General features: G+C 42.6%; 1 protein-coding gene across 1 annotated transcript in view; it reads right to left on the bottom strand.

The window, feature by feature from the left end:
* The window catches only part of mindy4b (MINDY family member 4B), a 28405-nt gene extending 17626 nt beyond the window's left edge, over positions 1–10779 (bottom strand). The window contains exons 1-4 of the mRNA XM_038961900.1: positions 10598–10779; positions 10386–10413; positions 4224–4403; positions 1151–1270 (exon numbers count right to left, since the gene is read on the bottom strand). Coding sequence (XP_038817828.1) covers positions 1151–1270; positions 4224–4403; positions 10386–10413; positions 10598–10779 — 510 coding nt within the window. The remainder of the gene's footprint in view (positions 1–1150; positions 1271–4223; positions 4404–10385; positions 10414–10597) is intronic.
* Positions 10780–15730: the final 4951 nt, after the last annotated feature.

Here is a 15730-nt window from a genome sequence, read left to right as displayed (position 1 = left end):
AACACTAAACATTAAAATCACCTTATTATGCGAGACCAGACACCTTGACACATCCTGAGATAATGGTGACACTGATCTATAATTAAGTCTAACAACAACTAGCTAATGGTGTAACCGTGTTGATTTCACACCCAGAAAACAGCTTAGCAGTCTATCTCAGTTAATTGGTTTGGGCTAGACTCTAGTCTAGAGGGTCTCGACATCCGACTCACTGAAATTGGACAAAGAAGTTACATATCCCATTACCCAATGAGTCTGTTTAAGGTGGAACCTAATCCTACTACAGTTAAGTAAGAGATAGGGGTAGGGGTACATTTGATTAATGAAGACATGTGCGTGTAGCAGTATGGGTCTTAGGACCGAGGAGTCACAAGGAGGGGGACGGCATTATTTCAGAACTACAGATAAGACCCCGGTCTCCGATTACAACTGTTATATAACGGTCTGATCCTTTAAGCTTGTAGGAATATCACCTGTCGATCTTCTATCTGAGATAACAACTGTGTCATCATCACATTTATTTGACAGGGATAACTATCTCTTAAATTAGACTCAGATTGGGGAAAAATAGAGGGCGTGCCATTGCAATTAGTTAATCACCTTAATGAGGCCCTTATGAAACTATCTACAATGCTGCCTACGGCTCTGTAATTCTTTAAATAACCGCATTTGATTCTTCTGGGTATATGTAAAAAAGGTAACATATCTACATTGTTAGAATGATAGTAAACAACATACAGTGCTGCCATTTCATTCATACATTTTCTAAGTTTGTTAGCTGGTTATTTAGCAGCCTCCAGAATCTCCTGGCTAGCATTTTTACTGGTATTAAATGTCATTATTTTCACTATGATGACTATAAAATGATATATAATTAGTGTTCTAAAAAAACGACTTGGTTCTTCTGTAGGGGCTAGTTTTACTAGTCTATTCAACAATTATCCTTCAGTCAATTATCCTTCAATAATCAAAAGTCCACACTGCAAAGTCTCTCCGCCCTGTTTCAAAGTTCCCCTCCTCAACACTGGTTGTAGCCCAATAAATCGGTCCTTTCTTCTGAAGTGTGCACTTGTTTGCTTCATAGTGAATGAGTGCACACTTCAGGAAGAAGGGGAGATTATTGAGACACACACAGTGTTTGTTTACTCACTCTTTCTGCCTCCAGGGCATAGGACAGGTTGGAGTAGGGCTCCCTGAATTTGAAGAAGGACTTCTTCCACTCATAGTTGAAGACGTAAAAAGTATTGCCGAACAAAATCTTCCTTAGGTTCTGAAAGACATAAAAACACATATCGTCTACCAGAGCTTGACATCTATTTTATATCTGAATATTTCTAATCAAAACTCTACCTTTGTAATTCAACTCTAGGTAAATGTCTACTTATTTAGAGAGACAACAGTCAAAGGACAGTTTTGGCAAATGTCAGATGGGCTGGCCCATCTTTTGCCCAGTGGGCCTGTCTCAACTGGGGTTTTTGTGCAAAATTATCATTATTTGGCAAATAATGGGTTAGGGTCAAAGAAGAAAATAGGCAAATGTGGTGGCTTTGAGGACAACCAAAAAAATGGGCCTATTAGAAATGCCAGGCCTTTTTCTGATCCCTGTCCATCCATTCAAGATTCACATTGGTTTTGACTAGAGCTGTTATGGTGACCGTATTACCACCACACTGGCGGTCACGAGTCATGACCACAGTCAAATTCCACATGACCGTTTAGTCACGGTAACTAGGCTTCTCCAAGCTCTGATGCTGCTGATGGTCATTAGTAGCCTAAAAAAACTTGATAGACACTCTGATAGAGCTCCATAGTTCCTCTGTGGAGATGGGAGAACCTTCCAGACGGTCAACCATCTCTGCAGCACTCCGCCAATCAGGCCTTTATGGTAGAGTGGCCAGACGGAAGCCACTCCTCAGTAAAAGGCACATGAATGCCACGCGTCCGTCCTAGAGGAAACCTGGCACCATCCCTACAGTGAAACATGGTGGTGGCAGCATCATGCTGTGGGGATGTATTCAGCGGCAGGGACTGGGAGACTAGTCAGGATCGAGGGAAAGATGAACGGAGCAAAGTACAGAGAGATCCTTGATGAAAACCTGCTACAGAGTGCTCAGGACCTTAGACTGAGGCGAAGGTTCACCATAAGCACACAGCCAAGACAACACAGGAGTGGCTTCGGGACAAGTCTCTGAATGTCCTTGAGTGGCCCAGCCGGACTTGAACCCGATCTAACGTCTCTTGAGAGACCTGAAAATAGCTGTGCAGCTACGCTCCCCATCCAACCAGACGGAGCTTGAGAGTATCTGCAGAGAAGAATGGGAGAAACTCCCCAAATACAGGTGTGTCAAGCTTCATATCCAAGAAGGCTGTAATTGCTGCCAATAGTGCTTCAATAAAGTACTGAGTAAAGGGTCTGAATATTATTATTTTTTAATTATACATTTGCAAAATGTTCTAAAAACCTGTTTTTGCTTTGTAATTATGGGGTATTGATGACGGGAAAAAAATGTATAACATTTTTTAATAAGGCTGTAAAGTAACAAAATGTGGAAAAAGTCAAGGGATCTGAATACTTTTTCCCCCTTGCCCCTGTACCGAGACTCATGCATGATAATGGTCCATTGAAGACGAATATCACACATACAGCATATTATTTAGTAGGCTATAGTCTGATCGGTGACAATATTAGCCTATCACTTGTGAATGATGTGTTATCACTTGCGAATGATTCCCAGCTTGTGCAGTAAAGCAAGAAACAGTGTATGCCTTTTGTTGCGACTTTTCCAATCATAGTCACACACCTCATGTAGCCTAGCTCATAGGCCTATATGTTTTGATAAGGTTTGTATCACAACTAATGTGGCCAAATAACAGCTTAACTGGCATACGTAGGCGGCGTGTGAGTTTCAAGTTTGGGGAAGAAAATTTTCACCATAAAAATGCACCTTTATAATAAAGCATTTGCAGTCACTTTTGAGAACACAATTTTCCCGCTAACTGATTGCATTTTGGGACGTTTACACTTATAGCCTACTGCCGTGTGTGCATTGCTGCACTTATAATATGAAGAAATAGACTAACAGTTTATCAGCATTTTAAGCTAAACATTCTGATCTGTTGCATCAGCCTCATTGCTTTTAAACATATTTTTGATGCGAGAGGTTGTATTAATTTGGAATCTATCGCATCCCACAACTGTCCCAGAGTGTGTTTGGAATATTTATTTATCGCACAGAAGGACAAGTTGAGCAATAGAATAGGTCAACTTTTGTATTATCTTCAATATGCGCCTTGGAATTCGATAAGAGGGACGCTCACAGTTGCATCATGCAGACATGAATGCATTAGAATGTATTAAAAATCAAAACGTATAGCCCACCGTTTGTATCACAACTAAATAACTATAAATTAAGCATATAGGAGGACGTGTTTCTTTGTTAACTGCTCAACACCGAATGGCCGCATGTGCGCACTCCCTCGGAAATCGTTTGGAGAAAATATCCTCTCTTTTTTATTCAGCTATGTTCAATTGTATTATTCATACTATAAAATAATGACACAAAATTCTAATCAAATCTTTTTTGCTAAATGAACTAGTGTAGCTCACAGCCACATGGCATAGCCAGATCAGGCCCTAACATAAGGACAACTCGGAGTATGCTATTCTGTTCTTCTGAAATAGACTACATTTTCTTCATATCATAATGTTTCTTTAGCCCTGTCTAAAATAATGGGTTTATTGTGATGGTGTAGTCTATATTACATGGCTTTTTTAGACTAAAAATGTAGATGTTTCGAAGGTCTGCATCAGTGGCTTGTAGGATATGCGTGGAAACCAGGAGATGCTAAACGCGTTTATGTTAATTAATGGTTAATTACCGTGAGACCGGAAGTTATTTGCTCGACAATTACCAGCTGACAAAATGTAATGACCTCCACAGTCCTAGTTTTGACAGATGTCAACAGAGACTGTAAGGAAAACAACTACTCAAAAACAGTTTCCAGATCATTTGGCTGTAGTAAAAGACCTTGTTAACTTGTTTTCAGATGACCACACTTGCTAACTCAATCCATTGCTTAAGAGGACCATGAATAAATAAGGTCTCTGTATTGCTTCTCTTTTGTCTCTGGCGCACACACTCACACACAGTGAAACACACAAACACAGCAACTGGAAGCAGCAGGTGTCAAGTGACCAGCTCATGTTGCTAGTGCAGACTCACCCCAGCTAACTCGGGTGTGATAGGGAGCCCTCCTAGGCTAGGAGAGACAGTCAGGGCCAGGGGGATAGAGTAGGGCACTGTCAATAGGTTGGCGTTTCCACGAGGCGGCTGTGCAGTGGACGGTGGCCTGCCTGTGCCATCCTCGCTTTCCTCCTCAAGCTTAGTCCTCTCCAGAGGCCTCTGCAGAGAGACGTGACAGAGACCGTCAGAAAGATCCCACCTTATCGTTCACAATGTCCCACATATTCCAACAACACACAATTCCTCTTCTTTGAGAAAGCCCCACATTCTTTAAAAGAGGTCCAGGCTAGGTTTCAATCCGCAGCACCCTATAACAGACTTTTAAAGGTAAATAACGATTGAGCTGACATGCACAGCCTTTACCGTGACTGCGATCTCTGGGAAAATACCTTTCAAAAGGTACATTATCAGCAGTCTAGTTTGCTGCTCTATAACACTCGTTGAATTGAGTCGTGACATTCATCCAATCAACAAGAACCTGCAATATGATAAGGTTACATGAATGAGATGATGGTAAACATATGGTTGAACTCTCTGCCGCTATGTGTCTCTGTCTCCATCTCTCAGCCCTCGTGGCTGTTTTGTTTTCCATTCAGTTTGGACACGGTGGCACATATACAGTGCCTTCAGAAAGTATTCAAAACCCTTTACTTTTTCCACACTAAATTTAAAAGAGATGAAATTTAGATTTTTTTCACTGGCCTACATACAAAACCCCATAATGTGAAAGTGGAATTATGTTTTTTGAAATGTTTACAAATAAATCAAAAATGAAAAGCTGAAGTGCCTTTAGTCAATAGGTATTCAACACCGTTGTTGTCACGTTCCTGACCTGTTTTCTCTTGTTTTGTATGTGTTTATTGGTCAGGGCGTGAGTTTTGGGTGGGCAGTCTATGTTTTCTGTTTCTATGTTGGTTTTGGGTTGCCTGGTATGGCTCTCAATCAGAGGCAGGTGTTTGACGTTTCCTCTGATTGAGAGTCATATTAAGGTAGGTTGTTCTCACTGTTTGTTTGTGGGTGGTTGTCTCCTGTGTCTGTATGTATGTTCGTGCCACACGGGACTGTAGCGTTGGTTTGTAGTCTGTACCTGTTTCGTGCGTTCTTCGTGTATTTGTAGTTCTCACGTTTTAGGTCAGTCTACGTCGTTTTGTTGTTTTGTATTTACCAAGTGTTTTTTCGTGTTCGTCTTCGTCTTCAAATAAATCATTATGTCATTATACCTCGCTGCACATTGGTCTTCCGATCCCTCTCTCCTCTCCTCGTCCGAGGAGGAGGAAGAATTAGAGAACCGTTACAGTTGTTATGGCAAGCCTAAATAAATTGAAGAATAAAAAAAGTGCTTAACAAGTCACATAATACGTTGCATGGACTCATTCTGTGTGCAAAAATTGTGTTTAACATGATTTTTGAATGACTACCTCATCTTTGTACCCCACACATACAACTATCTGTAAGGTTCCTCAGTCAAGCAGTGAATTTCAAACACAGATTCAACCGCAAAGACCAGAGAGGTTTTCCAATGCCTCGCAAAGAAGGGCATCTATTGTAGATGGGTAAAATAAAAAAAAACAGACATTGAATATCCCTTTGAACATGGTGAAGTTATGAATTACATTTTGGATGGTGTATCAATACACCCAGTCACTACAAAGATACAGGCGTCTTTCCTACTTTAGTTGCCAGAGAGGAAGGAAACCGCTCAGGGATTTCACAATGAAGCCAAAGGTGTCTTTAAAACAGTTAGAGTTTAATGACTGTGATGGAAAAGGCTGGAGGCTCTGAGGCTGGATCAACAACATTGTAGTTTTACTCCACAACACAAACCTAATTGACAGAGTGAATAGAAGGAAGCCTGTACAGCATTCCAAAACATGCATTATTTTTGCTTTAAGGCACTAAAGCAATACTGCAAAAAATGCGGCATGGCAATCAACTTTTCATCCTGAATACAATGTGTTATATTTGGGGCAAATGCAATACAAACCATTACTGAGTACCACTCTCCATCTCCATATGTTATGGGTATGCTTGTAATCGTTAAGGACTGCGTAGTTTTTCAGGATAAAAAAGAAACGGAATGGAACTCCGCACAGGCAAAATCCTAGAAGAAAACCTGGCTCAGTCTGCTTTCCACCAGACACTGGAAGATGAATTCACCTTTCAGCAGGACAATAACCTAAAACACAAGGCCAAATCTACACTGGAGTTGCTTATGTAACCGATGTGAAATGGCTAGCTAGTTAGCGGTGGTGCGTGCTAATAGCGTTTCAATCGGTGACGTCACTCGCTTTGAGACCTTGAAGTAGCGGTTCCCCTTGCTCTGCAAGGGGTGCGGCTTTTGTGGAGCGATGGATAACGATGCTTCGTGGGTGACTGTTGTTGATGTGTGCAGAGGGTCCCTGGTTTGCGCCCGGGTTGGGGCGAGGGGACGGACTAAAGTTATACTGTTACATTGATGCTGTTGACCCGGATCACTGGTTGCTGCGGAAAAGGAGGAGGTCGAAAGGGGGGTGAGTGTAACCGATGTGAAATGGCTAGCTAGTTAGCAGTGGTGCACGCTAATAGCGTTTCAATCGGTGACGTCACTCGCTTTGAGACCTTGAAGTAGTGGTTCCCCTTGCTCTGCAAGGGCCGCGGCTTTTGTGGAGCGATGGGTAACGATGCTTCGTGGGTGACTGTTGTTGATGTGTGCAGAGGGTCCCTGGTTCGCGCCCGGGTCGGGGCGAGGGGACGGACTAAAGTTATACTGTTACATTGATGCTGTTGACCCGGATCACTGGTTGCTGCGGAAAAGGAGGAGGTCGAAAGGGGGGTGAGTGTAACCGATGTGAAATGGCTAGCTAGTTAGCAGTGGTGCGCGCTAATAGCGTTTCAATCGGTGACGTCACTCGCTTTGAGACCTTGAAGTAGTGGTTCCCCTTGCTCTGCAAGGGCCGCGGCTTTTGTGGAGCGATGGGTAACGATGCTTCGTGGGTGACTGTTGTTGATGTGTGCAGAGGGTCCCTGGTTCGCGCCCGGGTCGGGGCGAGGGGACGGACTAAAGTTATACTGTTACACTTACCAAGAAGACAGTGAATGTTCCTGAGTGTCCGAGTTACAGTTTTGACGTAAATCTACTTGAAAATCTATGGCAAAACCTGTAAATGGTTGTCTAGCAATGAACAACAACCAATTTGACAGAGCTAGTGTCTCGTATACTCCCCCTCCAGCCTCTAGGTCATCAGGCTGCTGATTATCCCGCACACCTGTCACCATCGTCTCGCGCACCTGCGCCTCATGACACTCACCTGGACTCCATCACCTCCTTGATTATCTTCCTTATATCTGTCACTCCCCTTGGTTCTTTCCTCGGGTGTTATTGACTGTTTATGTCGGTGCGTTGTTCGTGTTACTTGTTTATTGTTTCATTTATTTATTGAAACACTCACTCCCTGAACTTGCTTCCTGTCTCTCGGCGCACTCATTACAGAATAACACCTCACCTAAGGGAAGCATCAGGGAGTGTTTTTTGATTTTATTTTTGTGTCAGAGTAATGACGTTGAGTCCGGGAACTGCTACAGGCTCTCATGCCTCAACCAGATCGCCAGGCTCCCCTGCCTCAGCCGGCTCGTCGGGCTTTCATGCCTCAGCCGGATCGCCAGGCTCCCCTGCCTCAACCGATCTGTCAGGTTCCCGCGCCCCAGCTGACTCGACAGGTTCCCATGCCTCAGCTGGCGCGACAGGTTCTCGCGCATCAGCTGGCGTGACCGGTCTGCTCCTGATCCCCGGGTTTGTCCCCTTTGACGGCGTCCTGCGGCTGGAGCCGCGTGTCAAGAGGGGGTACTGTCAAGTATACTCCCCCACTAGCCTCTAGGTCATCAGGCTGCTGATTATCCCGCACACCTGTCACCATCGTCTCGTGTACCTGCGCCTCATGACACTCACCTGGACTCCATCACCTCCTTGATTATCTTCCCTATATCTGTCACTCCCCTTGGTTCTTTCCTCAGGTGTCATTGACTCTGTTTTCATGTCGTTGCATTGTTTGTGTTACTTGTTTATTGTTTCATTTATTGAAACACTCCCTGAACTTGCTTCCTGACTCCCAGCGCACTCGTTACACCTAGAATAACTTTGAAAATAATAACTGGCAAAGCTTTTAGACTTACCATGAAACACTCACAGCTGTAATTGCTGCCAAAGGTGCTTCTACAAAGTATTGACTCAGGGGTGTGAATACCTATGTAAATTAGATTTTTCTGTATTTCTTTTTCAGTTAATTTACACAAATGTCTAAACATGTTTTCACTTTGTCGTTATGGGTTATTGTGTGTAAGATGGGTGAGATTTAAAAAAAATAATAATTTTGAATTCAGGCTGTAACACAAAAAAATATGGAATAAGTTAAGGGGTGGGAATACTTTCTGAAGGCACTGAACGACCCAGTCCTATAGCCTATCGTTGTTTTGCCATGTGACTGGATGGGGCCATACACATACTCTCTAGGAGTCTATACACACTCTCTACATGTAGTCGCCAAAAGGTATGCTGAGAGAGGAATGGAAGCAGAGAAGGACAGACAGAGACAAATATGTTGTGGAAAAGTTATGCTGGCTCCGGAGGGGACCAGCGCAGCGATAGCGGAGGTCAGGGTTGGGGTCAATTTAATTTAAATTCCATCAATTCACATCCTGAATTGACTTTATTGCCAATTTGCGTTCTGAACTGAAACTAATTGGCCCCAACACTGCCGGAGGTATCTGTCATCACTCACATCCTGGTTCCTCTTTACCTCCTCTTGAAGGATCTCGATGTAGCCAAGTCTGGAGGGCTGCAGATCCCGGATGGTCTGTAGGAGCTCCTGGTAGTCTGTCATCACGCCACGGGGCCTCGACACCCTTAACCCTAACTACAGCACGACGATACCTATACTATACACACTCTCCACATGAAGTCGCCAAGAGGTGTGGTAGACAGGGAGATATATAGGGGATATTCAAAGAGGGAAAGAGAGAGGCAGAGAGCGAAGGATACAGAGAGAGATAGACGACAGAGGGAGAGATAGAGTAAGCCTTGCTGGGTGAGCAGTAAACTTATATGCCCCACCCAGTTCTCTCTCTTTCTCTTCTCTCCTCTCTCCGCCCCTGGTCTTTCCGAGGCAGATCAGGTTCAGTGACGAAAAGCCCTCCACACACACTGCACCACGTTGTCTGATTGGATAGGAGTGACATGCGGTCATCTGAGAAGAGCATCTGCATAGGATCAGCTATCACACTGAACATGTAAGCTTTAAGCTAACTGACTTATGCAAGAAGTGCAGGTGAGATGGGAGATGCAGGTGTGCAAGTGCTTATGGTCACAATACGTGGTTATGGATTCACGAAGAGAATGTCATAAAACTAAGAACCTCTTTTAAATTGATTTATATTTATAAGTAGGCCACTGAGTGTACAAAACATTAAGAACACCTTCCTACTATTGAGTTGCACCCCCCCCCCCCCCCCCCCCCCCCTTGCCCTCAGATCAGCCTCAATTCGTTGGGTCATGAACTCTACAAGGTGTCGCAAAGCACTCCGCAGGGATGCTTGCCAACGTTGATATCCAGTGCTTCCCACAGTTGTGTCAAGTTGGCTGTATGTCCTTTGGGTGGTGGACCACTCTTGATACACACGAGAAACTGCCTTGAGCGTGAAAACACAGCAGTGTTAAAGTTCTTGACGCAAACCAATGCGCCTGGCACCGACTACCATACCCTGTTCAAAGGCACTTAAATCTTTTGTCTTGCCCATACAACCTCTGAACGGCATACATACATAATCCATGTCTCAACTGTCTCAAGGCTTAAAAATCCCTATTTAACCTGCTCTTCCCCTTCATCTACACTGACATCAATAACGGGTCATAGCTTTCACCTGTACTCACCTGGTCAGTCTGTCATGGAAAAAGCAGGTTCTTAATGTTTTGTACACTCAGTGTATATCTAAAACATTTTTTAAAATGTTTATGTATTTCAATGTATTCAACAAAATCACATTTCTATTCATTGCATTGGTGAGCAATGAATCCACGCAGAGGCATTTTATGGGAATGAAATCCAGATTCAAGAAAGTTTATTTGGGTATTTTCAAGTTATTTAATGTAAAAGAAAACATACAACTTACTTTAATGATACAATCTTGTAATTCCAACCTGTAAATAAATATGATCTGATAAGTTTAAAGTAATGTGCATGGTCTTGCTTGAATATACCTTTATGCACTACATGTGTTAAGGCTATAAAACAGCATAGACTTCTCATAATTACTGCACAGGCCTATGGAAGGACCCAAAGAAAACAATCATTTGAAAGGTGAAATTGACTTCTCCAACTTACCCACGGGAGTTGAAGATGTTTCTCCATTTGTCCAGCTCTGATATTTGTCTGAGGATGTCATCCAGCTCGGTGTTGCGGTTCACAATGTCGGGATCCTCTTCCATCTGCAGCGAGGGACATAATAAAGCAACCAGTTGTGAACCCTGACGACTAGAACTACTGCCCTTGATATCTAGCCCCATGATGTGTTGGAGGGAAATATTTAGGAGAATGCTGGCTCTGTTCCAGGGCATTAGTGTGCGTTCCTCGCTACTGACAGGACCAGAATGCCAGCAGCGAGAAAGGTGTGCAAAGGCCAATTGACCGTGCTCCATCTTGACCCCCCATGGCTTCTGTTATCCTGTCAGTAGCAGTGACGTCATTAGGCCTGGGCTTCTAGGACTTCACCCTTTGTTCGTACCCCCAAAAATTATGATTTTTATTTCCGTCTGATGAGTTCCATCACTGCGCTATGCAGTATTACACAATAATGACAAAAATAAATAATACAACATACTGCGCTAGGCAGTAGCAGACACTGCAAGAAGCCCCTGGAGTGACGTGGTGCCTGCTGTGATTGGTCGAGCATATAGCACAGAGCAAATATGGATATTCGGGAACATCTTCCGAAAGCAGTGGCAAAAAAAGCGAGCAGGTTGAGCAAGTTGAGGCAGCAGTGAATGAGGTGTAGAGGGCATAACAGCCAGAAAGTCAAAGTGCAGCAGAAGCAGCAGAGTTAGCCACAGGCTTGTGCAGGGTTGGTGGTCGCTAACTAGTTAGTCTACCTCAACATAAAGGTTGGCTAATGCTAATAAGCTAGCTTTAGCGCTCAGCATCCTTAAGCTTTTGAGTGTCACTCAGTTATTTAACAGTATATTCAGTGAATGGGCAAGCTAAGGATGTTGATATAAGTCATGATATTAGGAAAGTGTTTATTTCCAGCGAGTGTATTTGATTGGTTTCATTTCTGTAGCTAGCTTGACTGGCTAGCCACATCGGTAGCTACTGGCTGGCTAGCTAGCTGAGACCGAAGAGATGATATAACTTTTTTCTGACTGAAGCACATATCTTCTGACAGTGACACAGAGGCCCCCTGTTGACTGAAGCTGAACTACAACATAATATTTAATGGGTAGGTAGCATAAACGTAACCACATGTAACATATGGATTTGCATTAGTATACGCTTCAAAAGTCCCAATGCAAAGTTACACCTCACTTTTCTATTTTTTTTTGTTATTACATCAAACCGATTAGAATTCTGAAGAATGCCGAAGTCACGTCGGAAAATGTTTTTCCGGGGTGTGATGTAAAACGGTGGACCCTGCAATCCAGTTTATTGCCTATAACATAATCTCCAACATAAATAACTTAAAATGTAACATTTCAAATTAAAACAAATAATTTGCACTCAGGACAACTGGTTTCAATTACATTTTCAGCAAATTTACAAGCAAATACTTTATGAATTTGTTACAAATCAACTTGCAAGGTTACTAGCCTACTAACGTTAGCCTTACCAGCCTGCTAACATTACATTAACACTGAATAAGTCATCCAGTTGCTATCAACACATACAGTTGAAGTCGGAAGTTTACATACACCTTAGCCAAATACATTTAAATTCAGTTTTTCACATTCCTGACATTTAATCCCAGTACAAATGTGAAATGTCAGAATAATAGTAGAGAGAATGATTTATTACAGCTTTTATTTATTTCATCACATTCCCAGTGGGTCAGAAGTTTACATACACTCAATTAGTATTTGGTAGCAATGCCTTTAAATTGTTTAACTTGGGTCAAACGTTTCGGGAAGCTTTCCGCAAGCTTCCCACAATGAATTGGGTGAATTTTGGCCCATTCCTCCTGACAGCGCTGGTGTAACTGAGTCAGGTTTGTAGGCCTCCTTGCTCACACAAGCTTTTTCAGTTCTGCCCACAAATGTTCTATAGGATTGAGGTCAGGGCTTTGTGATGGCCACTCCAATACATTGACTTTGTTGTCCTTAAGCCATTTTGCCACAACTTTGGAAGTATGCTTGGTGTCATTGTCCATTTGGAAGACCCATTTGCGACCAAGCTTTAACTTCCTGACTGATGTCTTGAGATGCTGCTTCAATATATCCACATAATTTTCTACCTCATGATGCCATCTATTTTGTGAAGTGCACCAGTCCCTCCTGCAGCAAAGCACCCCCACAACATGATGCTGCCACCCCCGTGTTTCACGGTTGTTCTTCGGCTTGCAAGCATCCCCCTTTTTCCTCCAAACATAATGGTGGTCATTAAGGCCAAACAGTTTTATTTTTGTTTCATCAGACCAGAGGACATTTTTCCAAAAAGTATGATCTTTGTCCCCATGTGCAGTTGCAAATCGTAGTCTGGCTTTTTTATGGCGGTTTTGGAGCAGTGGCTTCTTGCTTGCTGAGCGGCCTTTCAGGTTATGTCGATATAGGACTCGTTTTACTGCGGATATAGATACTTTTGTACCTGTTTCCTCCAGCATCTTCACCAGGTCCTTTGCTGTTGTTCTAGGATTGATTTGCACTTTTCGCACCAAAGAACGTTCATCTCCAGGAGACAGAACGCATCTCCTTCCTGAGCGGTATGACGGCTGTGTGGTCCCATGGTGTTTATACTTGCGTACTATTGTTTATACAGATGAACGTGGTACCTTCAGGCATTTGGAAATTGCTCCCAAGGATGAACCAGACTTATGAAGGTCTACAATTCTTTTGGCTGATTTCTTTTGATTTTCCCATGATGTCAAGCAAAGAGGCACTGAATTTGAAGGTAGGCCTTGAAATACATCCACAGGTACATCTCCAATTGACTCAAATTATGTCAATTAGCCGATCAGAAGATTCTAAAGCCATGACATAATGTTATGGAATTTTCCAAGCTGTTTAAAAGCACAGTCAACTTAGTGTATGTAAACTTCTGACCCACTGGAATTGTGATACAGTGAATTATAAGTGAAATAATCTGTCTGTAAACAATTGTTGGAAAAATTACTTGTGTCATCCACAAAGTAGATGTCCTAACCGACTTGCCAAAACTATAGTTTGTTAACAAGAAATTTGTGGAGTGTTTGAAAAACAAGTTTTAATGACTCCAACCTAACTGTTTGTAAACTTCAGACTTCAACTGAAGCTTACACCTACATTAAGGTAAACAACATTTTGGAAATAGATAACATAACGACTTCTAACCAAATATCAAAAATGTTAGCTATAGTGACTTCGGAAAGTGTTCATACCCCTTGACTTTTTTGGAATGAAATAAACTCCCCAAATACAGGTGTGCCAAGCTTGTAGCGTCATACCCAAGAAGACTTGAGGCTGTAATCGCTTGCAAAGGTGCTTCAACAAAGTACTGATATGAGGTATTGTGTGTAGATTGATGAGGGGAAAAAAGCAATTTTAACAATTTTAGAGGCTGTAACGTAACAAAATGTGACCCGATTCTTGAACTAGGCGTATGTCGCAAGTCACGACTTCACAGGAGAGCCATTTGAACATACTTTTTTTTTTAAATCAAAATGTGTTTTTTGGCAGAAATGCCTTCTCGAACATGTGAACTTTCATGTGCCTTAATAACAAACATGCATGCCATCTGTAAATACGAATAAAATGGTAAAGTTACAAACCTTGTTGGTTAAGTAATAGAAAAAGTAGCAACCTTCCCAGTAGCCATGATTGACTGAGATAATGAGTGGGCTGGACATGCCGAGAGAGGAGTTCGGATTGGTCTGCCATATTGAAAGTTTCTGTCTATTTGAGCTGGTCAGTCTGAGTTGGTAATCCTGTTGAATGCAGCTCTTTTTGAATGTATTGTGTAGTGGAGCTGCATAAGTGTTGCTCTCCATTTTCTGGAGGATCATGTTTGAAATCAGTGGAATTAGACTATGATAGCTAAAGAGATGACGAAAACACCTGTCTCTGGATTACATCTTCAAACTAAGGGCAACCGTGGTATGGCATTCCTGACAGGTTAGATGCATGATGATGCATGATGATGTATACAGGTAAGATAGTCTAGCGTCGTATAGCTACATTTTCAGATTCACATTTCAAATTTTGACCGAAAGTGGTTTAATTTCAAGCTAAAGTGTAATGTTTGCTAGCTAGCTAATGTTAGCTGGCTGGCTCCCTAGCGGACGTTATTATTTGTTTCCCCGAGCCGTTTGCTTTTCTAGTTAGAGCCTAATGTTAGCTAGCTAACATTGAACTTGGTTGGTTAGCTCCCAGCACTGTGGCATTGTTGCCACTTTGTTCATTGTTGCTTAACTAGCTAACGTTAGCTGGCTGGGTGGTTAGCTAATGTTTCGTGAGCTGTGTACAACACCCGTTGAATATGGCCAGTGTCAGTAAACGTCTGCAAAAAAGTGTACTAATTGTTGCCAGCAGAGCTGGTTAGGCTGTTTTCATGTTATCCAGAGGTAAACAAATCATCGGCCAGAGCGCCAAGTGTGCGCTCCGAGAGCGAAACGAGATCGGTGGGACTAAAGCTTAAGAGGGTGTGAATTACGCTGAATGGGTGTAGACAAAGAAGAGCTCTTCACTAGATACCAAAACATTCAAAGGCGATTTACTTTCCCATTGTTCCTCAAATGCAGTGTATGATATACAATTTTGTAGCTCTGAGTCTATACTTCTTGCTACATAAGACCGAATCCAGGTGGTGAGTCACAAATGTGGAAAAAAGTCAAAGGGTCTGAATACACTGTATATGCAGTAGAGGTCTTTACGGGTCCACCCGAACCTGATTACCTGGGGCCAAACCCGGGACCCGAAATTCTGTAGTTTGGGTCGGGTCTGATTTGATTGTCACGGGTATGTGTAATAACATTATAAACCCGACTGCAGCAGGAGAGAGGGAGAGGGAGAGAGAACATTGTCTCATTTTTTTATTTAACCAGGAATTATTTAACCATGCTTTTGTCACTTCTAGATTAGCCTACTGCAATGCTCTACTTTCCAGCTACCCGGATAAAGCACTAAATACACTTCAGTTAGTGCTAAACACGGCTGCTAGAATCTTGACTAGAACCAAAACATTTGATCATATTACTGTTAAGGCTAGGGCTGATTTAAAGGTTGTACTGCTAACCTACAAAGCATTAAATGGGCTTGCATCTATCTATCTTTCCGA

This window comes from Salvelinus namaycush, chromosome 23, assembly GCF_016432855.1.
Source record: "Salvelinus namaycush isolate Seneca chromosome 23, SaNama_1.0, whole genome shotgun sequence".
Classification (NCBI taxonomy): Eukaryota; Metazoa; Chordata; class Actinopteri; order Salmoniformes; family Salmonidae; genus Salvelinus; species Salvelinus namaycush.
Note: the sequence above shows the minus strand (reverse complement) of the source record. Positions and strands in the feature narration are given on the sequence as shown.